The 27,103-nt window shown below is 41.5% G+C and overlaps 1 protein-coding gene across 1 annotated transcript in view; it reads right to left on the reverse strand.

Annotated features, from left to right (window-relative positions):
- Positions 1 to 27,103, reverse strand: part of LOC116984406 — a 116,313-nt gene that overhangs the window by 58,243 nt on the left and 30,967 nt on the right. Inside the window, exons 34-54 of the mRNA XM_033038560.1 lie at positions 26,559 to 26,816; positions 26,429 to 26,466; positions 25,815 to 26,127; positions 24,334 to 24,682; positions 24,159 to 24,168; positions 23,682 to 23,994; positions 22,201 to 22,549; positions 22,025 to 22,034; positions 21,449 to 21,860; positions 20,155 to 20,412; positions 19,411 to 19,680; positions 18,020 to 18,277; positions 17,873 to 17,927; positions 17,276 to 17,589; positions 13,924 to 14,199; positions 12,966 to 13,238; positions 10,817 to 11,083; positions 6,743 to 7,012; positions 5,930 to 6,202; positions 1,967 to 2,236; positions 1,160 to 1,432 (exon numbers count right to left, since the gene is read on the reverse strand). Coding sequence (XP_032894451.1) covers positions 1,160 to 1,432; positions 1,967 to 2,236; positions 5,930 to 6,202; positions 6,743 to 7,012; positions 10,817 to 11,083; positions 12,966 to 13,238; positions 13,924 to 14,199; positions 17,276 to 17,589; positions 17,873 to 17,927; positions 18,020 to 18,277; positions 19,411 to 19,680; positions 20,155 to 20,412; positions 21,449 to 21,860; positions 22,025 to 22,034; positions 22,201 to 22,549; positions 23,682 to 23,994; positions 24,159 to 24,168; positions 24,334 to 24,682; positions 25,815 to 26,127; positions 26,429 to 26,466; positions 26,559 to 26,816 — 5,109 coding nt within the window. The remainder of the gene's footprint in view (positions 1 to 1,159; positions 1,433 to 1,966; positions 2,237 to 5,929; positions 6,203 to 6,742; positions 7,013 to 10,816; positions 11,084 to 12,965; positions 13,239 to 13,923; positions 14,200 to 17,275; positions 17,590 to 17,872; positions 17,928 to 18,019; positions 18,278 to 19,410; positions 19,681 to 20,154; positions 20,413 to 21,448; positions 21,861 to 22,024; positions 22,035 to 22,200; positions 22,550 to 23,681; positions 23,995 to 24,158; positions 24,169 to 24,333; positions 24,683 to 25,814; positions 26,128 to 26,428; positions 26,467 to 26,558; positions 26,817 to 27,103) is intronic.

Below are 27,103 nucleotides of genomic sequence, written 5' to 3' on the forward strand. Positions count from 1 at the left end.
ATTGCTTAAGCTTTGTCAGCTGAACTTTACAGGCTTTGATTGGCGCCAGCCTGTCTAGGCTCAGACTGATATGCAGGATGGTAATGGGTCCAGGTGTTCTCCAGGTTTCTCTTAAATTGATAACATATATAGTGATTTTGCAAACTGACCTTAAATGCATCATTTCTATTGTGCCACTGCAAAAGCATTGTAAAACATACATAATGTTGCAAGACGGTCATCCTGTTAATTGATGATTGGCCGAACTGTTGAGCCTTGGAGAAGTTGTTTGATTTCCAGGGCACATGTTTCAATGTTTGTTCTTGTTAGTTTCCTTCGAGAGGTTTCTTTCTTATACATTGTATGAACTGTTGTATCATTGGGTTAGGGAAATGCCTGTTATGTATGGGGTTAATCGATATCTGTAATTGGATTATTGAGAGACCACCCCCATGTGGTTCGGCCCCTCGAGGTCCTGGGACATATAAAAGTCCGCGATCACGAGGCTCAGCGTCGATCTTCTGGAAGAGCACTTGGGACTGCGTCAACTTCTGGAGTGCCTCTGTCTGAGCGAGGCCTAGAGGGCTTGAACAGGCACACACGAGGATCGAACACGCGGTGGGAGAGGTACAGTGTGTGATCTGTGACGCGTTTTTGGTAAAATAAAATGTGATTGTTTCAAGTGCTTGATTCAGTGTTTTTACTGAAACTAGACTGGGGGGAAGCTTAGAAACGAGCAATTATCACAGGAAGGGGCGAACCGTCCCGGGGAGTGACAGGAGAAGAGACTAATCCGCGCGGCGCTGACTGGCAGGAGAAACCTCATTAATAATCAGCACTTAGTGAGAATGGGACAGTGTTCATAATTGATAGTTTGATTATTCAGTAAACTACATTTCTTTGTTGATTATCAACTGCTTTGGGACAACCTAAAGTAGTATGTCAAAAAATTATAATTTTCAACTCTTTCTTCTTGGGCAAAACTCTTCCCCACCAACCCATAAAACAAAATCTGGATCAAATAATCAGTGCTAGTGAAATGCAACAGATTAAATTTGTCATTCACAGTGATTTAACTTCCTAAACCTGGCAAAAGATGCTTAAGATAGTGTTCAACATATGCAATTTCTGATGTGTAACACAAATTCATTTGAAATTATTCTTCCCATATTCCACATACCTGTTATGCCCTGCACATTCCCAGAGGTTACATTAAACGGTCCACTGTTTGTAATCACTGAGACATTGTACACCCGGCCAGGTCGAAGACCAGGGAATTCTACCGTAGACGTGACATTGGTACTCTCGATTTTCTTTTCCAAATTTATCACGTCTTCAACAACAACGAAGTACATCTCTACGTTGCCAGCTGGTTCATTCCAGGAGACTAACAACGTGTCCACTGTTCCATTGTTACTCACGGTGATGTTTGCTTCTGGTATCTGTTCAGGTTCTGAGGAATTAAAAACGTTTTTAAGTCTTCCAGGAGGATTGAGACTCAACACTTATTTGGCAGGAACGTACGGTTCCATGTGAGGCAAGTAATATTATTCACCAAATAAAAACACAGAAACATCTCAGCTGAGGAGTAAATCTTGAATGGGGTTGCAACTGATAAGAATGTATTAGAAAGACTACTAAACTAAATTCTGCACATACTCAAATGTTAAGCAAAATCAAAAAAAAGGTGGGGGGGGGGGGGGGGGGCGGGATCGCGGATCAGCAGTTTAAGCTGTATCTGTGGAAAGAACATTTCAAGTCAAGTTTAAAGATGAGCTGGTATACATCAAGCTTACATTCACCACTGAAATAGTGCAAGCAGCCAAAGGCACAGCAGGAATAGCACAGCAAATTAAAATGACAGATACTCTCCATAGAGTGGTGGTGTTCAGCAAACCAGCTTCCAGTTTGTGGGTGTTTTCATCACTGTAAATTAATTTTTTCCTATAATTTACTATAAAGAGAAGCCATAGTCTGCACAACTTACGCGTGTAGCTGGATATCTCTACGCCATCCGCCTGGATGTTGGCTACCTGTGTTATAATTGTGAAGGTGTAGTTGATTCCAGGGGTCAGGTCTGTCAGAGTCGCATTTTCAATATTTACAGTTACATTTTGAGTGTTGGCAGGTTTCAAACTTTCTTTCGTCAATACCAGATATGAATAGGTATCTTTATATTCTATTGGTTGTGTCCAATTCAAAGTTACAGAGGTGGTATCAACCTTAACAATTTGTATGTTGCTCACCATATTTGGTTCTGTAGGGGATAAAGAAAAACAACTTTATTGATGAAATGCTCCAGGCAAACCTATTACTGACAATAAATATACTTTAGAAACCTACAATGGCTCAGATATTATGGTTAATATAAAACAGATGGTGCCAAATGTTCATTACATTTGCAATTTCTCCGCAGAACTTCTGTGGCGTTTTTGTACTCTTTGTTCTGTGTGAACAATTTAAGGGACTGCACATTTCCTTGACGGATCCATGTTATCAATCCTTGCTAAGATAAGCAGGCCTGGAAATGTGTCTACACTATTGATCAAGGTTTTAAATGTTATTCTGTAACATCTAATGCTTTTTGAAAGGCTCTTCAAAACGTGTGTAATTTATTGGTGAAATTCTAAGGTGAGAGAGACGAGATTTAATTCAAACCAGAGTAGCAACTTTTTCCACTCAGAGGGTATATTGGCTGAGCTGCCAGAGGAGGTATTAAGGCAGGTACTCTTACAGCATTTAAAGGCACTTGGACAGGTACATGGAAATAAGTTTTAGTGGGATATGGGCCAAATTGGATGAGCTTAGTCTCAGGTTATAGTTTGAGAAACAGTATAGAAATAGGTCCTTTAGCCCACTGAATCCTTGCTATCGTTGATCACCCAATCACACTATCCCAATTTCTCATCTACTTCCAACACAACAGGGGTAATTTAGAGGTCAATTAATCTACAAGCCTGCACATTTTTGGGATGTGAAAGGAAACGGGAGCACCTGCAAGAAACCCACAGTCACAGGGAGAATGTGCAAAGTCCACACAGACAGTCTCAAGGTCAGGATCAAACCCGGATCTCTGATGTTGTGAGAAAGCAGCTTGACCAGCCGTGCAACTGTGCTGCCCTGGCACAGTAGCGCAACTGGTAGAGCCACTGACTCACATCTTAGTTGGCACGGACGAGATGGGGCGAACGGCCTGTTTCTGTTCTGCATGACAATGAATAAATCCTCTCATAAAGCCCAGCATTGCATTTCCTTTCCATATTGATTGCTGCATCGGTATATTGCTTTTTGTATTTTGAATACAAAGACCATCAACATCTCATCATTTAAAACAATCTCTCATCATTTAAAACAAAATCCTGCATTTCCTTTTGAGCAACAAAGTAAATCACTTCATATTTTTCTCACATTATAATACATCTACCATGTCCTCAAACAGACTCGCTATAACCTCTTGAATCCTCTTCACCTCTCACCCCTACTCATAAACTTACCTAGTTTAGAATAATCAACATTTGGTCCCCTCAGTCAAATTGTTGATAGAGTTTGTAAATAACCATGGGTCCAAACACTTATTCATGCAGTACACTACCAGTAACAGCCTGCCAACCTGAAAAACCTTTCTTTCTGATCATATTTGATCATGAACCATGTCTGTGTACCAATTCCACGTGCTCTAATCAGAGTGACCAAGATCCTATGTGAAACCTTATCGAAAGGTTTCTGAAAATCCAAATTCACTAGTTTCTTTGGTGCCATCTCATCGATTGCATGATTTATCAAAATTAAAATAATCATAATCATACTTTATTAGCCAAGTATGTTTTGCACCATACGAGGAATTTCATTTGCCATACAGTTATATCAATAGAAAGTAACAGAACACACAATACATTTTAACATAAACATCCACCACAATGACTCCTCCACGTTCCTCACTGTGCTGGAAGGCGAAAAAAAGTTCAATCTCTTTCCTTCTTTGTCCTCCTGCGGTCAGGGGCCTCGAGCCTTCCATTGACGGGATGATCTTGACTCCCGTAGACTGCGGCGTTTCAACCCTCTTGTGGGGGCGATCAAGCTTCCGCATCCGGGGGAGGGGGGGGATCTCAGCTACCCCGCGCCGAGTGATCAGACCCTGGGTCGGGATTGGTCGAACCTTCTGCGTCGTTGGAGCTCCCGACATCAACGGTCTCTACCAGAGACTGCAAACTCCTTGATGTTAAAGTCCGCAGGCCGTGGTTGGAGAGTCGATCCCAGGCAAAGGATCGGTTCCGATAGTGTGTGTGGGCGGGGGGTGTGTGTGTGTGTGGTCGGGGGGTGCAGTGGAAGGGGGGATGTGGGCGGGGGGGGTTTATGGGGGGGGAGGTGGGGTTGCGTGCGAGGGGGGTGTGTGGGCGGGGAGGGGGGAGAGAGCTCTTAGAAAAGACGGGGAAGAGCCATGGAGGATAGGGGGGTATCACGGGGAAGAGGGGGCAGGAGCCAGCGAGGAGGACCTGGAGGGCGAAGGGGCTGGAGCTGGTGGCGCGATGGGGACTCACAGCGGGCGCTGGTTGCTGGTTGTTCTCCCCCACCGGGATCAGAGTCTCCTCTTTCCGTTTGGCGACATCGGCGACATCTCCGACTCCGCGCCACACCGGGCTGGGCCGCTTCCAGTCTCTCCGAAAATGTTGTAGATTCGAGACCTCCGCAGGCCATCCAGAGCGTCCCTCAGCTCCAATAAAGACGCGATGGCGCAAATATTAATATTGGCTAAATTAAAGACACCATAAAATGGAGGATCCCATGTACTTGTCAGAATTGCTTAAGCTTTGTCAGCTGAACTTTACAGGCTTTGATTGGCGCCAGCCTGTCTAGGCTCAGACTGATATGCAGGATGGTAATGGGTCCAGGTGTTCTCCAGGTTTCTCTTAAATTGATAACATATATAGTGATTTTGCAAACTGACCTTAAATGCATCATTTCTATTGTGCCACTGCAAAAGCATTGTAAAACATACATAATGTTGCAAGACGGTCATCCTGTTAATTGATGATTGGCCGAACTGTTGAGCCTTGGAGAAGTTGTTTGATTTCCAGGGCACATGTTTCAATGTTTGTTCTTGTTAGTTTCCTTCGAGAGGTTTCTTTCTTATACATTGTATGAACTGTTGTATCATTGGGTTAGGGAAATGCCTGTTATGTATGGGGTTAATCGATATCTGTAATTGGATTATTGAGAGACCACCCCCATGTGGTTCGGCCCCTCGAGGTCCCGGGACATATAAAAGTCCGCGATCACGAGCCTCAGCGTCGATCTTCTGGAAGAGCACTTGGGACTGCGTCAACTTCTGGAGTGCCTCTGTCTGAGCGAGGCCTAGAGGGCTTGAACAGGCAGACACGAGGATCGAACACGCGGTGGGAGAGGTACAGTGTGTGATCTGTGACGCGTTTTTGGTAAAATAAAATGTGATTGTTTCAAGTGCTTGATTCAGTGTTTTTACTGAAACTAGACTGGGGGGAAGCTTAGAAACGAGCAATTATCACAGGAAGGGGCGAACCGTCCCGGGGAGTGACAGGAGAAGAGACTAATCCGCGCGGCGCTGACTGGCAGGAGAAACCTCATTAATAATCAGCACTTAGTGAGAATGGGACAGTGTTCATAATTGATAGTTTGATTATTCAGTAAACTACATTTCTTTGTTGATTATCAACTGCTTTGGGACAACCTAAAGTAGTATGTCAAAAAATTATAATTTTCTACTCTTTCTTATTGGGCAAAACTCTTCCCCACCAACCCATAAAACAAAATCTGGATCAAATAATCAGTGCTAGTTAAATGCAACAGATTTGTCATTCACAGTGATTTAACTTCCTAAACCTGGCAAAGGATGCTTAAGATAGTGTTCAACATATGCAATTTCTGATGTGTAACACAAATTCAATTGAAATTATTCTTCCCATATTCCACATACCTGTTATGCCCTGCACATTCCCAGAGGTTACATTAAACGGTCCGCTGTTTGTAATCACTGAGACATTGTACACCCGGCCAGGTCGAAGACCAGGGAATTCTACCGTAGACGTGACATTGGTACTCTCGATTTTCTTTTCCAAATTTATCACGTCTTCAACAACAACGAAGTACATCTCTACGTTGCCAGCTGGTTTATTCCAGGAGACTAACAACGTGTCCACTGTTCCATTGTTACTCACAGTGATGTTTGCTTCTGGTATCTGTTCAGGTTCTGAGGAATTAAAAACTTTTTGAAGTCTTCCAGGAGGATTGAGACTCAACACTTATTTGGCAGGAACGTACGGTTCCATGTGAGGCAAGTAATATTATTCACCAAATAAAAACACAGAAACATCTCAGCTGAGGAGTAAATCTTGAATGGGGTTGCAACTGATAAGAATGTATTAGAAAGACTACTAAACTAAATTCTGCACATACTCAAATGTTAAGCTAAAAACAAAAAAAAGGGTGCGGGGGGGGGGGGGGGGGGGGGGCGGGATCGCGGATCAGCAGTTTAAGCTGTATCTGTGGAAAGAACATTTCAAGTCAAGTTTAAAGATGAGCTGGTATACATCAAGCTTACATTCACCACTGAAATAGTGCAAGCAGCCAAAGGCACAGCAGGAATAGCACAGCAAATTAAAATGACATACTCTCCGTAGAGTGGTGGTGTTCAGCAAACCAGCTTCCAGTTTGTTGGTGTTTTCATCACTGTAAATTAATTTTTTCCTATAATTTACTATAAAGAGAAGTCATAGTCTGCACAACTTACGCGTGTAGCTGGATATCTCTACGCCATCCGCCTGGATGTTGGCTACCTGTGTTATAATTGTGAAGGTGTAGTTGATTCCAGGGGTCAGGTCTGTCAGAGTCGCATTTTCAATATTTACAGTTACATTTTGAGTGTTGGCAGGTTTCAAACTTTCTTTCGTCAATACCAGATATGAATAGGTATCTTTATATTCTATTGGTTGTGTCCAATTCAAAGTTACAGAGGTGGTATCAACCTTAACAATTTGTATGTTGCTCACCATATTTGGTTCTGTAGGGGATAAAGAAAAACAACTTTATTGATGAAATGCTCCAGGCAAACCTATTACTGACAATAAATATACTTTAGAAACCTACAATGGCTCAGATATTATGGTTAATGTAAAACAGATGGTGCCAAATGTTCATTACATTTGCATTTTCTCCGCAGAACTTCTGTGGCGTTTTTGTACTCTTTGTTCTGTGTGAACAATTTAAGGGACTGCACATTTCCTTGACGGATCCATGTTATCAATCCTTGCTAAGATAAGCAGGCCTGGAAATGTGTCTACACTATTGATCAAGGTTTTAAATGTTATTCTGTAACATCTAATGCTTTTTGAAAGGCTCTTCAAAATGTGTGTAATTTATTGGTGAAATTCTAAGGTGAGAGAGACGAGATTTAATTCAAACCAGAGTAGCAACTTTTTCCACTCAGAGGGTATTGGGTATATTGGCTGAGCTGCCAGAGGAGGTATTAAGGCAGGTACTCTTACAGCATTTAAAGGCACTTGGACAGGTACATGGAAAGAAGTTTTAGTGGGATATGGGCCAAATTGGATGAGCTTAGTCTCAGGTTATAGTTTGAGAAACAGTATAGAAATAGGTCCTTTAGCCCACTGAATCCTTGCTATCGTTGATCACCCAATCACACTATCCCAATTTCTCATCTACTTCCAACACAACAGGGGTAATTTAGAGGTCAATTAATCTACAAGCCTGCACATTTTTGGGATGTGAAAGGAAACGGGAGCACCTGCAAGAAACCCACAGTCACAGGGAGAATGTGCAAAGTCCACACAGACAGTCTCAAGGTCAGGATCAAACCCGGTTCTCTGATGTTGTGAGAAAGCAGCTTGACCAGCCGTGCAACTGTGCTGCCCTGGCACAGTAGCGCAACTGGTAGAGCCACTGACTCACATCTTAGTTGGCACGGACGAGATGGGGCGAACGGCCTGTTTCTGTGCTGCATGACAATGAATAAATCCTCTCATAAAGCACAGCATTGCATTTCCTTTCCATATTGATTGCTGCATCGGTATATTGCTTTTTGTATTTTGAATACAAAGGCCATCAACATCTCATCATTTAAAACAATCTCTCATCATTTAAAACAAAATCCTGCATTTCCTTTTGAGCAACAAAGTAAATCACTTCATATTTTTCTCACATTATAATACATCTACCATGTCCTCAAACAGACTCGCTATAACCTCTTGAATCCTCTTCACCTCTCACCCCTACTCATAAACTTACCTAGTTTAGAATAATCAACATTTGGTCCCCTCAGTCAAATTGTTGGTAGAGTTTGTATATAACCATGGGTCCAAACACTTATTCATGCAGTACACTACCAGTAACAGCCTGCCAACCTTAAAAACCTTTCTTTCCGATCATATTTGATCATGAACCATGTCTGTGTACCAATTCCACGTGCTCTAATCAGAGTGACCAAGATCCTATGTGAAACCTTATCGAAAGGTTTCTGAAAATCCAAATTCACAAGTTTCTTTGGTGCCATCTCATCGATTGCATGATTTATCAAAATTAAAATAATCATAATCATACTTTATTAGCCAAGTATGTTTTGCAACATACGAGGAATTTCATTTGCCATACAGTTATATCAATAGAAAGTAACAGAACACACAATACATTTTAACATAAACATCCACCACAATGACTCCTCCACATTCCTCACTGTGCTGGAAGGCGAAAAAAAGTTCAATCTCTTTCCTTCTTTGTCCTCCTGCGGTCAGGGGCCTCGAGCCTTCCATTGACGGGATGATCTTGACTCCCGTTGCCTGCGGCGTTTCAGCACTCGTGTGGGGGCGATCAAGCTTCCGCATCCGGGGGGGGGGATCTCAGCTACCCCGCGCCGAGTGATCAGACCCTGGGTCGGGATTGGTCGAACCTTCTGCGTCGTTGGAGCTCCCGACATTAACGGTCTCTACCAGAGACTGCAAACTCCTTGATGTTAAAGTCCGCAGGCCGTGGTTGGAGAGTCGATCCCAGGCAAAGGATCGGCTCCGATAGTGTGTGTGGGCGGGGGGGTGTGTGTGTGTGTGGGCGGGGGGGGTGTGTGGGCGGGGGGTGCAGGGGAAGGGGGAATGTGGGCGGGGGGGTGGGGTGGGGGTTTATGGGGTGGGAGGTGGGGTTGCGTGGGAGGGGGGTGTGTGGGCGGGGGGGGGGGGGAGGGGGGAGAGAGCTCTTAGAAAAGACGGGGAAGAGCCATGGAGGATAGGGGGGTATCACGGGGAAGAGGGGGCAGGAGCCAGCGAGGAGGACCTGGAGGGCGAAGGGGCTGGAGCTGGCTGCGCGATGGGGACTCACAGCGGGCGCTGGTTGCTGGTTGTTCTCCCCCACCGGGATCAGAGTCTCCCCTTTCCGTTTGGCGACATCGGCGACATCTCCGACTCCGCGCCACACCGGGCTGGGCCGCTTCCGGTCCCTCCGAAAATGTTGTAGATTCGAGACTTCCGCAGGCCATCCAGAGCGTCCCTCAGCTCCAATAAAGACGCGATGGCGCAAATGTTAATATTGGCTAAATTAAAGACACCATAAAATGGAGGATCCCATGTACTTGTCAGAATTGCTTAAGCTTTGTCAGCTGAACTTTACAGGCTTTGATTGGCGCCAGCCTATCTAGACTCAGACTGATATGCAGGATGGTAATGGGTCCAGGTGTTCTCCAGGTTTCTCTTAAATTGATAACATATATAGTGATTTTGCAAACTGACCTTAAATGCATCATTTCTATTGTGCCACTGCAAAAGCATTGTAAAACATACATAATGTTGCAAGACGGTCATCCTGTTAATTGATGATTGGCCGAACTGTTGAGCCTTGGAGAAGTTGTTTGATTTCCAGGGCACATGTTTCAATGTTTGTTCTTGTTAGTTTCCTTCGAGAGGTTTCTTTCTTATACATTGTATGAACTGTTGTATCATTGGGTTAGGGAAATGCCTGTTATGTATGGGGTTAATCGATATCTGTAATTGGATTATTGAGAGACCACCCCCATGTGGTTCGGCCCCTCGAGGTCCTGGGACATATAAAAGTCCGCGATCACGAGGCTCAGCGTCGATCTTCTGGAAGAGCACTTGGGACTGCGTCAACTTCTGGAGTGCCTCTGTCTGAGCGAGGCCTAGAGGGCTTGAACAGGCAGACACGAGGATCGAACACGCGGTGGGAGAGGTACAGTGTGTGATCTGTGACGCGTTTTTGGTAAAATAAAATGTGATTGTTTCAAGTGCTTGATTCAGTGTTTTTACTGAAACTAGACTGTGGGAAGCTTAGAAACGAGCAATTATCACAGGAAGGGGCGAACCGTCCCGGGGAGTGACAGGAGAAGAGACTAATCCGCGCGGCGCTGACTGGCAGGAGAGGAGATCGATCTGCGCACCCATGGTTTTTAAGATTTTTAAACCTCGCTAACTTTTACATTATATCACCGATCGGAACGAAACTTGGTGCACTCGCAGCACAGGAGAACGGTGAGTGAGCTGGCTAATAATTGCAGCGCTATCGCGTACCGTTTTTGTGCAAATAGAAAAAACGTGTAAACCGGAAGATAACAGAGATTTAGTTATAGATTGCTAATAAACATTAACAATTTCATTCATGTATAAAAATTGTGAGGTTTGAATATTTCACATAAAGTAGTCAAAATATATTGGTCAAGGCACTCCACATGGATTTTTCCTGCAATATTAGAAGACGAACAGGTGCGGCAGATATACAAAAGGACAAGAATAAAAGTAAGGTATTTGTTTATAAACTACACACTGGAATTGAGAATAGATATTTTACTTACTGGTGAATTGAAATGTCGATACACTTTCACTCAGCAATTTCCCCGGTCCAATAGTGGCCACACAAATGGTATAGTTGGTTCCAGAAACAAGGTTTGGAATTATTGCTGATCTGGAATTTACTGTCATAAACATTTCAGCAGAACCATTTTTGTAAGTTATTTTGAAGGTATAACTTCCGTCATCCATATCCAAAGGTGCATCCCACATCAGCGAGATGAAACTGTTGCTGATGTTGGTCACTGTGATCAGTCCTGGAGGGTTGGGATCTGAGTGGCATAACATTTTCAGAAAATTAGTCCCTCCTATACCAGAGCTAATTCCCAAATTGTGTTTGTCCATATTAGTTATGACATGCTATTTTCCATACTAGTTATGACATGCTATTGTCCATATTAGTTACAACATCCTATTGACCATGTTAGTTCTGACATGCCATTGTCCACATCAGTTATGCCTTAGAAAAAAATTAAGATTAATATTGATGTTAAAAGAGCTTTTTGAATATGGATTGTTTTTATTTTGGAAGATAGTAAAAACATAGAAAATAGATGCAGGAGTATGCCATTCGGCCCTTTGAGCCAGCACCACCATTCAATATGATCATGGTTGATCATCCAAAATCAGTACCCCGTTCCTGCTTTCCCCCATATCCCTTGATTCCATTAGCCCAAAGAGCTATATCTAACTCTCTCTATAAAACATCCAGTCAATTGGCCACCACTGCCTTCTGTAGCAGGGAATTTCACAGATTCACAACACTCTGGGCGGAAATGTTTTTCCTCATCCCAGTTCCCCTTATTCTTAAACTGGGACGCCTGGTTCTGGACTCCACCAACATTGGGAACATTTTTCCTGCATCTAGCCTGTCCAATTCCTTAAGAATTTTATCTGTTTCTATAAGATATCCTATCATCCTAAATTCCAGTGAATAAAACCCAGTCGATCCATTCTTTCATCATATGTCAGTCCGGCCATCCCGGGAATTAACCTGGTGAACCTACGATGCACTCCCTCAACAGCAAGAATGTCCTACCTCAAATTAGGAGACCAAAACTGCACACAATACTCGGGGTGTGGTCTCACCAGGGCCATGCACAACTACAGGAGGACCTCCATGCTCCTGTACTCAAATCCTCTTGCTATGAAAAGGAGAAGTTTACAGGCAATACTGGAAATGCACATCACTCTTGGGTTTGGCTTTTCCCATCATTTTTGACCTGCCATGCTTTCTGGCTATTTGGTTTGAATAAAAAAGTGATTTCACAAAGGTTCTCGTCGATCACCCCATCAGGCCAGAGTTGATTGGCTCCCATTTCACCACACTTCCCAACATAAGGAAATCCTTCTTCTAAATTTTATCTTATTGCTTTCCTAGTTTTGATAAACTATCACTCCACAGATACTGTCCAACCTGTCGAATATTTTCAGCATTTAACCTTATTTCCTTCAGAGAGTAAACCATAAGTACCTTCAAAATTATCAAGAAGTGAAGGGTCCCTGCCTGAAACGTCACTTGTCTATCACCTTGAAATGTTAATGCTCACAAGCAAACAGTTGGCATAATGATTTATAATCGAAAAATAGCAATATCAAATAATATATCAATGGATTTCATACTGTTTAGATACGCAAGCTGTGTAATTTTGTAGTTTTATGATTCTAAAGAAATTTATGTAAAACAAAGTACTTATGGGACAGATTTGTAATTGTTTTTCTAACTGTTACAGCATTTCAGTGGATCACAGACCCCATTGGTCATTTCAATGCAATGACCAAGGTTATTGTTCAAAGGCCGGTACGAGATGTATTAAGCAGATGCTGTACCTCAATGTTCTTGTGCAAACAACAATAAACACAACATACTTGAGATGAGGAATCCGCACAAGTTGACTCTCACGTACGTTTCACAAATTTTAAATTATATTTAATTGTTCATAAATTTATTCATATTCTATTCCTTCCATTTGGGCGACCACCCTCCCCTCCAAATATATTGGATCGTAGTCAACCAGCGAAATACATCAAATTTCCCAAATGAAGTGATTTAACTTCTAAATTTAAGTGGTAGTTCAGAAACTTGTCAACATTTGGCATTTCTGAGAAGTAACACAAATTCAATCGAAATTATTCTTCGCACATTTCACATACCTGTTATACCCTGCACGTTTTCAGAGGTTACATTGAAAGGACCGCTGTTTGTAATCACCGACACGTTGTACACCTGGCCAGGTCGAAGACCAGGGAATTTTACTGTAGACGTGATATTAGTACTCTCGATTATCTTTGATGACATTTTCACGTCTTCAACAACGATGAAGTACATCTCCACGTTGCCAGAAGGTTTAATCCAGGAGACTAACAATGTGTCCACTGTCCCATTGCTACTCACGTTGATGTTTGCTTCTGGTATCTGTACAGGTTCTGTGGAATTAAAAAAGTTTTAAGTCTTCCAGGAGGATTGAGACTCAACACTTATTTTGCAGGTAGGTACTGTCGAAGCATGGTGAGTAATGTTATTTACAGAATTAAAACACAGAAATATCTCAGCTGTACAGGTTCTGAAAATAAGAAGATTAAGTTTGTGCCTGCTGAGAAGAATACAAATTGCAATTTCTACTCCTCTGGGAAGCTGCCCAAGGCTCAGTTCTGGCTTGTCCAGACGAGGAGTCCTCTCAGAAGTAAATACATTCCCATTCCCTCATCAGACAGAAAAGAAATGTAGAGATTAACATGATGCAAGATTCCTGGTGAGGAGCTCGGAGCTCAGCTGAGGAGGTGAATCTGGGATTGAGACGCTAACGACTGTCAACCTGCCCCCTCTCCCTCCCTCTTTTCTTGCCCCCCTTTCCCTCCCTATCTCCTTCCCTCCCTCTCTCCCTTTCTCCATTTGTCTCTATTGACAAAATTGATCACATTGCACTTTATAAAAAAAGTACAGGAAAAATTATATATTTAATTTCAATATAATCTCTCTCATCAAATCAAAATGTGGAAAGCTCTATTGTGATATTAAACTTAGACAATAATGTTCTCATGCAGAGCATAGCAATAAACAGCAAAAATTGTTTTTAAAGTATTTTTGCTACTGTATAAGAGCAAGACTTACTTGTGTAGCTCAAGCTTTTTACTGGATTTGCTCGAGTTCCATCTGCGACAAATGTCGTAATGGAAAAACTGTATTCGGTTCCAGATGTCAGATTTTTTATGGTAGCATTCTCAAATTCTACAGTAATATTTCCATAATTATCGATCGGGGGTGGGTTTCCCTCGGTCAGTATCATGTACCGATATCCTTCTTTATGATCCACTGGCTTCATCCATTGCAGGATTATGAAGTTGGTGGTGACAGTCACCACAGTCACATTCTGCACTTCATTAGGCTCTATTAGGAAAGGACACAAAACATTTTGTCAGTGAAAGATGAACACTGAACAAAGAGGAAAGGATTTGTATTAAAAGAATGGGTGAACCTTACATTCAATCACATAAGAACACAAGGGTCAAATTACAATGTATTGAATTGTACGTTTTATTAGAAGAACTATTGATTAAAAGTGAAAGGGAAGAGTAAGGAGGTAGCAGGGGGGAGCAGGATAGTTCATTGGCAAACTTGCCAATTGATTTGAGAAAGTATAAAAAAGATGAACTGTCTCTTACAACCAAGTCATTGCAATTTTACACTGCCAGATAGCGCACACGGCATTTCCAAAAAGACTAGGGTATTCTTTAAAGGAAATGGACAATTGAATGCAAATCCAATGATTCCATTTTTGGCAAAATAATTGGAATGAATAGCAATGGTTCACTGACAGAGATAGACAGGAAATTGCCACCACATCATTGTAGTTTGTTGAATTTTATGACGATTCTTTGTTTACAGATAAATATTCATATCAGGCATCTCACTGTGAAATAACCCATTAGAATTTCAAATGCAAAGAGGTGTAATTGCAATAGTATGGTAAATATGGTAATGGTAAAGCAATTAGCTCACTACAAATGCAATTCTGGATTCTGTCATATATTATTATTTATTTGAATTATAACTTATTAGTCCACCTCTTAATTTCCTATAGCCTTATGGTATGGCAGCGATTTTGCAGAAAGTTGCAACCATAGATGCAAGTTTCAATCCTTTGAATTAGCTAATAAATTATTCCCCCAGCCAACAATCAACTCATCCTGTAGAAAGGATGAAATAAAGATTTTGCACAATATTACTCATCTACCAAAGCCGTACAAAATCTTCATCAAACCTAAATTGATAAGAATTGCATATTTGTATGAAATATCTGTTGTTGGAATCAACTAGTGCTCTGCTAGTGAAATTAATGCAGTGACGGTCCTTCCTTTCATTCCATCAGGAGAAGGTACATATTTAAAGATGAAGTTACTTTTGAATATCAGGGTTGAAACCTCTGTCAACCACTGTCATAAGAAATCTTTTGATTTATAGATGGATTATTGCTCATCTTGCTGCTACAACTTCTTTCAGGCTTGTGATTGGAAAGTCTACTCAAGGCAAGATTTAATGACACGGTCTTACGAGATACAAACCTCACTGAAGCCACATAGTGCTGACTTGCAAGTGCTGATGAAATGCCAATAAACAAATCCACCTCATCCACAGCAATGCTTAAAAATGTCATAATTACAAAATAATGATTAACCCTGACATATAGTATGCTGCTGGGTTCTATTCCATCTAGGCTCAATGATAGAGCAAGAATATGGCCCCTGACAGGTTTACCAGTGTATTGGTCATGACATTTACCAGTGTATTGGCCATGACAAAACAAATTGACAAAATGAGAAGTGTCTTTCAAAGAGCAACAATCCTAACAAAGGAAACAAAAGTTGCAGTTACCCCCAACTCTGCAGAAACCTGCACCCAAATATCTGAAACAGTAACCAGCAAATAGTTTTCCAATGACCTCACAAATGGGACCATAGTCCTCTATAGCGTGATTATCACATATGGGCTCAACCAAGTCCACAATACAAATTGCATCCCACATACTTGAAATCTGATTCAGATCACCAGTTTCACACTTCACTCCAATGTGAACAAGCCACTGGAGAAATATCTATTTATGAGACCTATTTGTCTTTTCATGTCATAAAGTAGATACAGTGGGTGAGCAGTAAAGGGGCTGTACCACTTGGGTGACCTAATCTGCCAGTTTAGAAAAGTGTCTTCGACCTTCAAACTCGCAGCATGGTCGACACGTGGTCCTAGGAGGTCCTATGAGGTCGCTGGAACTCTCCTTCATGCTCGAGGGAAATTCCCGAATACTCATGGCCTCAGCTAGGTCGTGGAAAACTTTTCAGCATGTTGAAAAATTTTCCGGGAGTAAAATTTGATCGGCATGGTTCTTTTGAACTCGTAGTGCAGTGGAGTGGGATCGCTATTTAGTTACAGGCAGTCGAGGGCAGCTGTAGGCTATCTCCTTTGCTGACCAGGCATTTTGATTGGCTCCTTGGAGTTTTCAGCAAAAGAGGAAAACCTACCGGTAGGTAAAATGCCCGCTAGACTTTATTATACTTCTTAAAAGTGTCTCTACTCCTTCTCTCCCATCGCGCTCTCTAAAGGACTTACCGTTACTGTGCAGCCGTTTTACCTTCCTCTTCATTGCGGGTGTGAATTTCAGACAGCGCTCCCAGCATTTTCCCTGGCCCCCGCTGTGTGTGTGTGTGTGTGCGTGTGCGTGTGCGTGTGTGTGTGTGTGTGTGCGTGTGCGTGGTCGGTCGATCCAGCTCGCGGTTTCAACGCAGACGATCGATCCAGCTCGAGGCTTTCCAGGCGAGTGCCCTCGAGCTTCAAGGTCGAAGACACTCTTCTTAAATCGCCGATTAGGTCGCCCAAATGGGACAGCCCCTTAAGATCAAGCATTCCATTTCCTGACATCGACAATCAGTAGAAAAGTTAGTATTTGAGGATACCTGGTCATCAAATCGAAATTCTACTCAAGGTCTGACTGTTGATCAAAAAGTCTGTTCCAAATCAGAGTAAATGACGTGCAAGCAGTTTCAAATGTCACTGATTGCACTCAGGTCTGGTTGTCAAGCTTTGATAGATGCCAGTAATTGTTTCAATCCCACAGAGTAATGATCAACCACTTCACAAAATCATAAAATGACAAAGCAAAACATTCATTGTACCATTTATATTCCTACAATGTTCAATTTTTGGGCACAAATGTGATAGTCAGAACAAGATCAGTTAAAATAATAGAAACACCTAATAATAATTACAATTCCATGGCAAAGAAATACCCTCTCCATTAATAACAAAACCACTACTAATTAATCTTTCTGCAGATCACAATCAAAACAAACTCTATCTCCCAAATATTATCCCAAATCCAATGATCTGAAGCTGGAACGAGATTCTTTTTTTCTTGCTTCTGGACGGTGGTCTGCACCATTGCACACAAGGGAAAATGCTTCACACTTACTTGTAAACTGATTTAGAACCACAGCTTCACTCTTCAATCCACCTTGAACAACAGTGGTCACAGAAATGGTGTAATTGGTTCCAGACTGCAGATCTTGGATTTTGGTGGAATTTGTAATTTCATTGAAGGAAACATCAGAACGGCTGGCAGTCCCGTACATGATGCTGAAGTTGTACTGGGTGACCCCCATGTCCACGGGTCTCCCTAAGCTCAAGGAGATGGAAATGTTGCTTACGGCCATCACGGTAATGGCTCCAGGCTTTGAAGGAACTGTCAGAAGCAAGTAATTGGATAATGATAGGTTGGAGAACGCACTAAAAATGATATAAAGTAAATATCGGCACAATAAGTGACATACATATTTTATTCATAAATGTTGCAGGATAACCCTTAAATATTTGTTGGCTTTTTCCAAGTTCAGGAATCACATGCAACATTTCACTCCCATGCTATTAGGCAGTGAGAATATGAAACCTACTGTCAGTACACTGGGTAGGCAATCAAGAAAGACAAATCAAGACCACACAGCCACCGTTTAGTGTCCACGGAGCAATAATCTGGTCAGCACCTCAAATACATCTATCAAGAATTGCTGACTGAGCTGCTTCCTTTACCACATTGTTGAGTCCACAACTAGCTAATTTGTCTTCTACTATATGAAGACATGATTATATGATTTGCTGCAGATTAAGCAGTCTACCTTGGTCAGAGAGAAACTCCTATTAAAACAATTGGTGTCTTTACCTGTAGTAGAAGAGACATAGACTGGATCTGCTGATGTATTATCTGCCGCCAGTGTGAACACACTGAATGTGTATCCAGTTCCAGGATTTAGTTGTGCCACAGTAACGAATTCAGTACCAGTTATCATAATTGGGAGATGTCCACTCAGTGTCACCTTATAGGTATACTCAGGCTTGGAGTCGAGCGGTTTGTCCCAACTCAGAGTAACTGAAGTGGTGTTGCGACTTGAAGCAATGGCATTGTTCACAGGATTCGGTTCTGCAATTATTAATGAGATGTTGAGGATAACACCAATCTCATTCTGCTTCATGCTTCACGTCATCTGATGATGTCACAACTGCTGCTGCAGCCATCTGCACTTTTTTCAATTAGATTTCCATCATTTGGATGTTCCTAGTACATCCCTAAATTGTCTGTGTATTTAATGTCGCTTCAAGAGACACAATGAAATATGACACCACTCTCAAACAGCCTCTCAGATTCATTTCTGCTTTCTTTCCTGATGACTTGTTAGTCATAACCATCAAAGGTGCTTGAAAAGACATGCAAATAGCAAGAAAGCACATTGGACAACTAACTCTTGACTGCTCCAGAAGGGCCACTCACAGCAGTAGCCTGAACTACGAAACAACTGGCAGAGCAATCACCACTTATGACTGTCCAGTAATTGTTGCACATTTTCAATATCTGTTCTGTACAAGATCTTAAACATAGCGCAGACATTAATTCTTGCACACCTGGACACCACCAACAAGCCGTGAACAAAATCCATGCAGGGTTCTTGACAATCAACAAAGTCCTCATTTATCGATGCACTTCTTCCAATTATTCCACTGTGTTGGTCACAACAAGACCAATCAAAAGAAGAAAGATCTCTTTCTGGTGTGAAATTTAAGAACAGCAATGCAAACTGTGGCACAGAAAGAAGTTGCCCATCAACAACAAAAGTTGCATCTAAATAGGCTCTTTGCAGAACACCTTCAACAGAATATCCGACATTAGCTCCCAAATACTTACCTTTAGCCAACGATCTCAAGTTGGAACCTAGACTAATTTACTTGTTTTCCGATTGTGGGCTGCATCTTAATTCACAAGGAAATTGCATCCCCCTTACTTGTAAACTGATTTAGAAGCACAGCTTCACTCTTCACTCCCGTGAACAACAGTGAAACACCTAATAATAATTACAATTCCATGGCAAAGAAATAACCTCTCCATTAATAACAAAACCACTACTAATTAATCTTTCTGCAGATCACAATCAAAACAAACTCTATCTCCCAAATATTATCCCAAATCCAATGATCTGAAGCTGGAACGAGATTCTTTTTTTCTTGCTTCTGGACGGTGGTCTGCACCATTGCACACAAGGGAAAATGCTTCACACTTACTTGTAAACTGATTTAGAACCACAGCTTCACTCTTCAATCCACCTTGAACAACAGTGGTCACAGAAATGGTGTAATTGGTTCCAGACTGCAGATCTTGGATTTTGGTGGAATTTGTAATTTCATTGAAGGAAACATCAGAACGGCTGGCAGTCCCGTACATGATGCTGAAGTTGTACTGGGTGACCCCCATGTCCACGGGTCTCCCTAAGCTCAAGGAGATGGAAATGTTGCTTACGGCCATCACGGTAATGGCTCCAGGCTTTGAAGGAACTGTCAGAAGCAAGTAATTGGATAATGATAGTTGGAGAACGCACTAAAAATGATATAAAGTAAATATCGGCACAATAAATGTCATACATATTTCATTCATAAATGTTACAGGATAACCCATAAACATTTGTTGGCTTTTTCCAAGTTCAGGAATCACATGCAACATTTCACTCCCATGCTATTAGGCAGTGAGAATATGAAACCTACTGTCAGTACACTGGGTAGGCAATCAAGAAAGACAAATCAAGACCACAAAGCCACCGTTCAATGTCCACGGAGCAATAATCTGGTCAGCACCTCAAAATACATCTATCAAGAATTGCTGACTGAGCTGCTTCCTTTACCACATTGTTGAGTCCACAACTAGCTAATTTGTCTTCTACTATATGAAGACATGATTATATGATTTGCTGCAGATTAAGCAGTCTACCTTGGTCAGAGAGAAACTCCTATTAAAACAATTGGTGTCTTTACCTGTAGTAGAAGAGACATAGACTGGATCTGCTGATGTATTATCTGCCGCCAGTGTGAACACACTGAATGTGTATCCAGTTCCAGGATTTAGTTGTGCCACAGTAACGAATTCAGTACCAGTTATCATAATTGGGAGATGTCCACTCAGTGTCACCTTATAGGTATACTCAGGCTTGGAGTCGAGCGGTTTTTCCCAACTCAGAGTAACTGAAGTGGTGTTGCGACTTGAAGCAATGGCATTGTTCACAGGATTCGGTTCTGCAATTATTAATGAGATGTTGAGGATAACACCAATCTCATTCTGCTTCATGCTTCACGTCATCTGATGATGTCACAACTGCTTCTGCAGCCATCTGCACTTTTTTCAATTAGATTTCCATCATTTGGATGTTCCTAGTACATCCCTAAATTGTCTGTATATTTAATGTCGCTTCAAGAGACACAATGAAATATGACACCACTCTCAAACAGCCTCTCAGATTCATTTCTGCTTTCTTTCCTGATGACTTGTTAGTCATAACCATCAAAGGTGCTTGAAAAGACATGCAAATAGCAAGAAAGCATATTGGACAACTAACTCTTGACTGTTCCAGAAGGGCGACTCACAGCAGTAGCCTGAACTACGAAACAACTGGCAGAGCAATCACCACTTATGACTTTCCAGTAATTGATGCACATTTTCAATATCTGTTCTGTACAAGATCTTAAACATAGCGCAGATATTAATTCTTGCACACCTGGACACCACCAACAAGCCGTGAACAAAATCCATGCAGGGTTCTTGACAATCAACAAAGTCCTCATTTATCGATGCACTTCTTCCAATTATTCCACTGTGTTGGTCACAACAAGTCCAATCAAAAGAAGAAAGATCTCTTTCTGGTGTGAAATTTAAGAACAGCAATGCAAACTGTGGCACAGAAAGAAGTTGCCCATCAACAACAAAAGTTGCATCTAAATAGGCTCTTTGCAGAACACCTTCAACAGAATATCCGACATTAGCTCCCAAATACTTTCCTTTAGCCAACGATCTCAAGTTGGAACCTAGTCTTATTTACTTGTTTTCCGATTGTGGGCTGCATCTTAATTCACAAGGAAATTGCATCCCCCTTACTTGTAAACTGATTTAGAAGCACAGCTTCACTCTTCACTCCACCGTGAACAACAGTGAAACACCTAATAATAATTACAATTCCATGGCAAAGAAATAACCTCTCCATTAATAACAAAACCACTACTAATTAATCTTTCTGCAGATCACAATCAAAACAAACTCTATCTCCCAAATATTATCCCAAATCCAATGATCTGAAGCTGGAACGAGATTCTTTTTTTCTTGCTTCTGGACGGTGGTCTGCACCATTGCACACAAGGGAAAATGCTTCACACTTACTTGTAAACTGATTTAGAACCACAGCTTCACTCTTCAATCCACCTTGAACAACAGTGGTCACAGAAATGGTGTAATTGGTTCCAGACTGCAGATCTTGGATTTTGGTGGAATTTGTAATTTCATTGAAGGAAACATCAGAACGGCTGGCAGTCCCGTACATGATGCTGAAGTTGTACTGGGTGACCCCCATGTCCACGGGTCTCCCTAAGCTCAAGGAGATGGAAATGTTGCTTACGGCCATCACGGTAATGGCTCCAGGCTTTGAAGGAACTGTCAGAAGCAAGTAATTGGATAATGATAGTTGGAGAACGCACTAAAAATGATATAAAGTAAATATCGGCACAATAAGTGACATACATATTTTATTCATAAATGTTGCAGGATAACCCTTAAATATTTGTTGGCTTTTTCCAAGTTCAGGAATCACATGCAACATTTCACTCCCATGCTATTAGGCAGTGAGAATATGAAACCTACTGTCAGTACACTGGGTAGGCAATCAAGAAAGACAAATCAAGACCACACAGCCACCGTTTAGTGTCCACGGAGCAATAATCTGGTCAGCACCTCAAAATACATCTATCAAGAATTGCTGACTGAGCTGCTTCCTTTACCACATTGTTGAGTCCACAACTAGCTAATTTGTCTTCTACTATATGAAGACATGATTATATGATTTGCTGCAGATTAAGCAGTCTACCTTGGTCAGAGAGAAACTCCTATTAAAACAATTGGTGTCTTTACCTGTAGTAGAAGAGACATAGACTGGATCTGCTGATGTATTATCTGCCGCCAGTGTGAACACACTGAATGTGTATCCAGTTCCAGGATTTAGTTGTGCCACAGTAACGAATTCAGTACCAGTTATCATAATTGGGAGATGTCCACTCAGTGTCACCTTATAGGTATACTCAGGCTTGGAGTCAAGCGGTTTGTCCCAACTCAGAGTAACTGAAGTGGTGTTGCGACTTGAAGCAATGGCATTGTTCACAGGATTCGGTTCTGCAATTATTAATGAGATGTTGAGGATAACACCAATCTCATTCTGCTTCATGCTTCACGTCATCTGATGATGTCACAACTGCTGCTGCAGCCATCTGCACTTTTTTCAATTAGATTTCCATCATTTGGATGTTCCTAGTACATCCCTAAATTGTCTGTGTATTTAATGTCGCTTCAAGAGACACAATGAAATATGACACCACTCTCAAACAGCCTCTCAGATTCATTTCTGCTTTCTTTCCTGATGACTTGTTAGTCATAACCATCAAAGGTGCTTGAAAAGACATGCAAATAGCAAGAAAGCACATTGGACAACTAACTCTTGACTGTTCCAGAAGGGCCACTCACAGCAGTAGCCTGAACTACGAAACAACTGGCAGAGCAATCACCACTTATGACTGTCCAGTAATTGTTGCACATTTTCAATATCTGTTCTGTACAAGATCTTAAACATAGCGCAGACATTAATTCTTGCACACCTGGACACCACCAACAAGCCGTGAACAAAATCCATGCAGGGTTCTTGACAATCAACAAAGTCCTCATTTATCGATGCACTTCTTCCAATTATTCCACTGTGTTGGTCACAACAAGACCAATCAAAAGAAGAAAGATCTCTTTCTGGTGTGAAATTTAAGAACAGCAATGCAAACTGTGGCACAGAAAGAAGTTGCCCATCAACAACAAAAGTTGCATCTAAATAGGCTCTTTGCAGAACACCTTCAACAGAATATCCGACATTAGCTCCCAAATACTTACCTTTAGCCAACGATCTCAAGTTGGAACCTAGACTCATTTACTTGTTTTCCGATTGTGGGCTGCATCTTAATTCACAAGGAAATTGCATCCCCCTTACTTGTAAACTGATTTAGAAGCACAGCTTCACTCTTCACTCCGTGAACAACAGTGAAACACCTAATAATAATTACAATTCCATGGCAAAGAAATAACCTCTCCATTAATAACAAAACCACTACTAATTAATCTTTCTGCAGATCACAATCAAAACAAACTCTATCTCCCAAATATTATCCCAAATCCAATGATCTGAAGCTGGAACGAGATTCTTTTTTTCTTGCTTCTGGACGGTGGTCTGCACCATTGCACACAAGGGAAAATGCTTCACACTTACTTGTAAACTGATTTAGAACCACAGCTTCACTCTTCAATCCACCTTGAACAACAGTGGTCACAGAAATGGTGTAATTGGTTCCAGACTGCAGATCTTGGATTTTGGTGGAATTTGTAATTTCATTAAAGGAAACATCAGAACGGCTGGCAGTCCCGTACATGATGCTGAAGTTGTACTGGGTGACCCCCATGTCCACGGGTCTCCCTAAGCTCAAGGAGATGGAAATGTTGCTTACGGCCATCACGGTAATGGCTCCAGGCTTTGAAGGAACTGTCAGAAGCAAGTAATTGGATAATGATAGTTGGAGAACGCACTAAAAATGATATAAAGTAAATATCGGCACAATAAGTGACATACATATTTTATTCATAAATGTTGCAGGATAACCCTTAAATATTTGTTGGCTTTTTCCAAGTTCAGGAATCACATGCAACATTTCACTCCCATGCTATTAGGCAGTGAGAATATGAAACCTACTGTCAGTACACTGGGTAGGCAATCAAGAAAGACAAATCAAGACCACAAAGCCACCGTTCAATGTCCACGGAGCAATAATCTGGTCAGCACCTCAAATACATCTATCAAGAATTGCTGACTGAGCTGCTTCCTTTACCACATTGTTGAGTCCACAACTAGCTAATTTGTCTTCTACTATATGAAGACATGATTATATGATTTGCTGCAGATTAAGCAGTCTACCTTGGTCAGAGAGAAACTCCTATTAAAACAATTGGTGTCTTTACCTGTAGTAGAAGAGACATAGACTGGATCTGCTGATGTATTATCTGCCGCCAGTGTGAACACACTGAATGTGTATCCAGTTCCAGGATTTAGTTGTGCCACAGTAACGAATTCAGTACCAGTTATCATAATTGGGAGATGTCCACTCAGTGTCACCTTATAGGTATACTCAGGCTTGGAGTCAAGCGGTTTGTCCCAACTCAGAGTAACTGAAGTGGTGTTGCGACTTGAAGCAATGGCATTGTTCACAGGATTCGGTTCTGCAATTATTAATGAGATGTTGAGGATAACACCAATCTCATTCTGCTTCATGCTTCACGTCATCTGATGATGTCACAACTGCTGCTGCAGCCATCTGCACTTTTTTCAATTAGATTTCCATCATTTGGATGTTCCTAGTACATCCCTAAATTGTCTGTGTATTTAATGTCGCTTCAAGAGACACAATGAAATATGACACCACTCTCAAACAGCCTCTCAGATTCATTTCTGCTTTCTTTCCTGATGACTTGTTAGTCATAACCATCAAAGGTGCTTGAAAAGACATGCAAATAGCAAGAAAGCACATTGGACAACTAACTCTTGACTGTTCCAGAAGGGCCACTCACAGCAGTAGCCTGAACTACGAAACAACTGGCAGAGCAATCACCACTTATGACTGTCCAGTAATTGTTGCACATTTTCAATATCTGTTCTGTACAAGATCTTAAACATAGCGCAGACATTAATTCTTGCACACCTGGACACCACCAACAAGCCGTGAACAAAATCCATGCAGGGTTCTTGACAATCAACAAAGTCCTCATTTATCGATGCACTTCTTCCAATTATTCCACTGTGTTGGTCACAACAAGACCAATCAAAAGAAGAAAGATCTCTTTCTGGTGTGAAATTTAAGAACAGCAATGCAAACTGTGGCACAGAAAGAAGTTGCCCATCAACAACAAAAGTTGCATCTAAATAGGCTCTTTGCAGAACACCTTCAACAGAATATCCGACATTAGCTCCCAAATACTTACCTTTAGCCAACGATCTCAAGTTGGAACCTAGACTCATTTACTTGTTTTCCGATTGTGGGCTGCATCTTAATTCACAAGGAAATTGCATCCCCCTTACTTGTAAACTGATTTAGAAGCACAGCTTCACTCTTCACTCCGTGAACAACAGTGAAACACCTAATAATAATTACAATTCCATGGCAAAGAAATAACCTCTCCATTAATAACAAAACCACTACTAATTAATCTTTCTGCAGATCACAATCAAAACAAACTCTATCTCCCAAATATTATCCCAAATCCAATGATCTGAAGCTGGAACGAGATTCTTTTTTTCTTGCTTCTGGACGGTGGTCTGCACCATTGCACACAAGGGAAAATGCTTCACACTTACTTGTAAACTGATTTAGAACCACAGCTTCACTCTTCAATCCACCTTGAACAACAGTGGTCACAGAAATGGTGTAATTGGTTCCAGACTGCAGATCTTGGATTTTGGTGGAATTTGTAATTTCATTGAAGGAAACATCAGAACGGCTGGCAGTCCCGTACATGATGCTGAAGTTGTACTGGGTGACCCCCATGTCCACGGGTCTCCCTAAGCTCAAGGAGATGGAAATGTTGCTTACGGCCATCACGGTAATGGCTCCAGGCTTTGAAGGAACTGTCAGAAGCAAGTAATTGGATAATGATAGTTGGAGAACGCACTAAAAATGATATAAAGTAAATATCGGCACAATAAGTGACATACATATTTTATTCATAAATGTTGCAGGATAACCCTTAAATATTTGTTGGCTTTTTCCAAGTTCAGGAATCACATGCAACATTTCACTCCCATGCTATTAGGCAGTGAGAATATGAAACCTACTGTCAGTACACTGGGTAGGCAATCAAAAAAGACAAATCAAGACCACAAAGCCACCGTTCAATGTCCACGGAGCAATAATCTGGTCAGCACCTCAAAATACATCTATCAAGAATTGCTGACTGAGCTGCTTCCTTTACCACATTGTTGAGTCCACAACTAGCTAATTTGTCTTCTACTATATGAAGACATGATTATATGATTTGCTGCAGATTAAGCAGTCTACCTTGGTCAGAGAGAAACTCCTATTAAAACAATTGGTGTCTTTACCTGTAGTAGAAGAGACATAGACTGGATCTGCTGATGTATTATCTGCCGCCAGTGTGAACACACCGAATGTGTATCCAGTTCCAGGATTTAGTTGTGCCACAGTAACGAATTCAGTACCAGTTATCATAATTGGGAGATGTCCACTCAGTGTCACCTTATAGGTATACTCAGGCTTGGAGTCGAGCGGTTTGTCCCAACTCAGAGTAACTGAAGTGGTGTTGCGACTTGAAGCAATGGCATTGTTCACAGGATTCGGTTCTGCAATTATTAATGAGATGTTGAGGATAACACCAATCTCATTCTGCTTCATGCTTCACGTCATCTGATGATGTCACAACTGCTGCTGCAGCCATCTGCACTTTTTTCAATTAGATTTCCATCATTTGGATGTTCCTAGTACATCCCTAAATTGTCTGTATATTTAATGTCGCTTCAAGAGACACAATGAAATATGACACCACTCTCAAACAGCCTCTCAGATTCATTTCTGCTTTCTTTCCTGATGACTTGTTAGTCATAACCATCAAAGGTGCTTGAAAAGACAT

This window comes from Amblyraja radiata, chromosome 20, assembly GCF_010909765.2.
Source record: "Amblyraja radiata isolate CabotCenter1 chromosome 20, sAmbRad1.1.pri, whole genome shotgun sequence".
NCBI lineage: Eukaryota > Metazoa > Chordata > Chondrichthyes > Rajiformes > Rajidae > Amblyraja > Amblyraja radiata.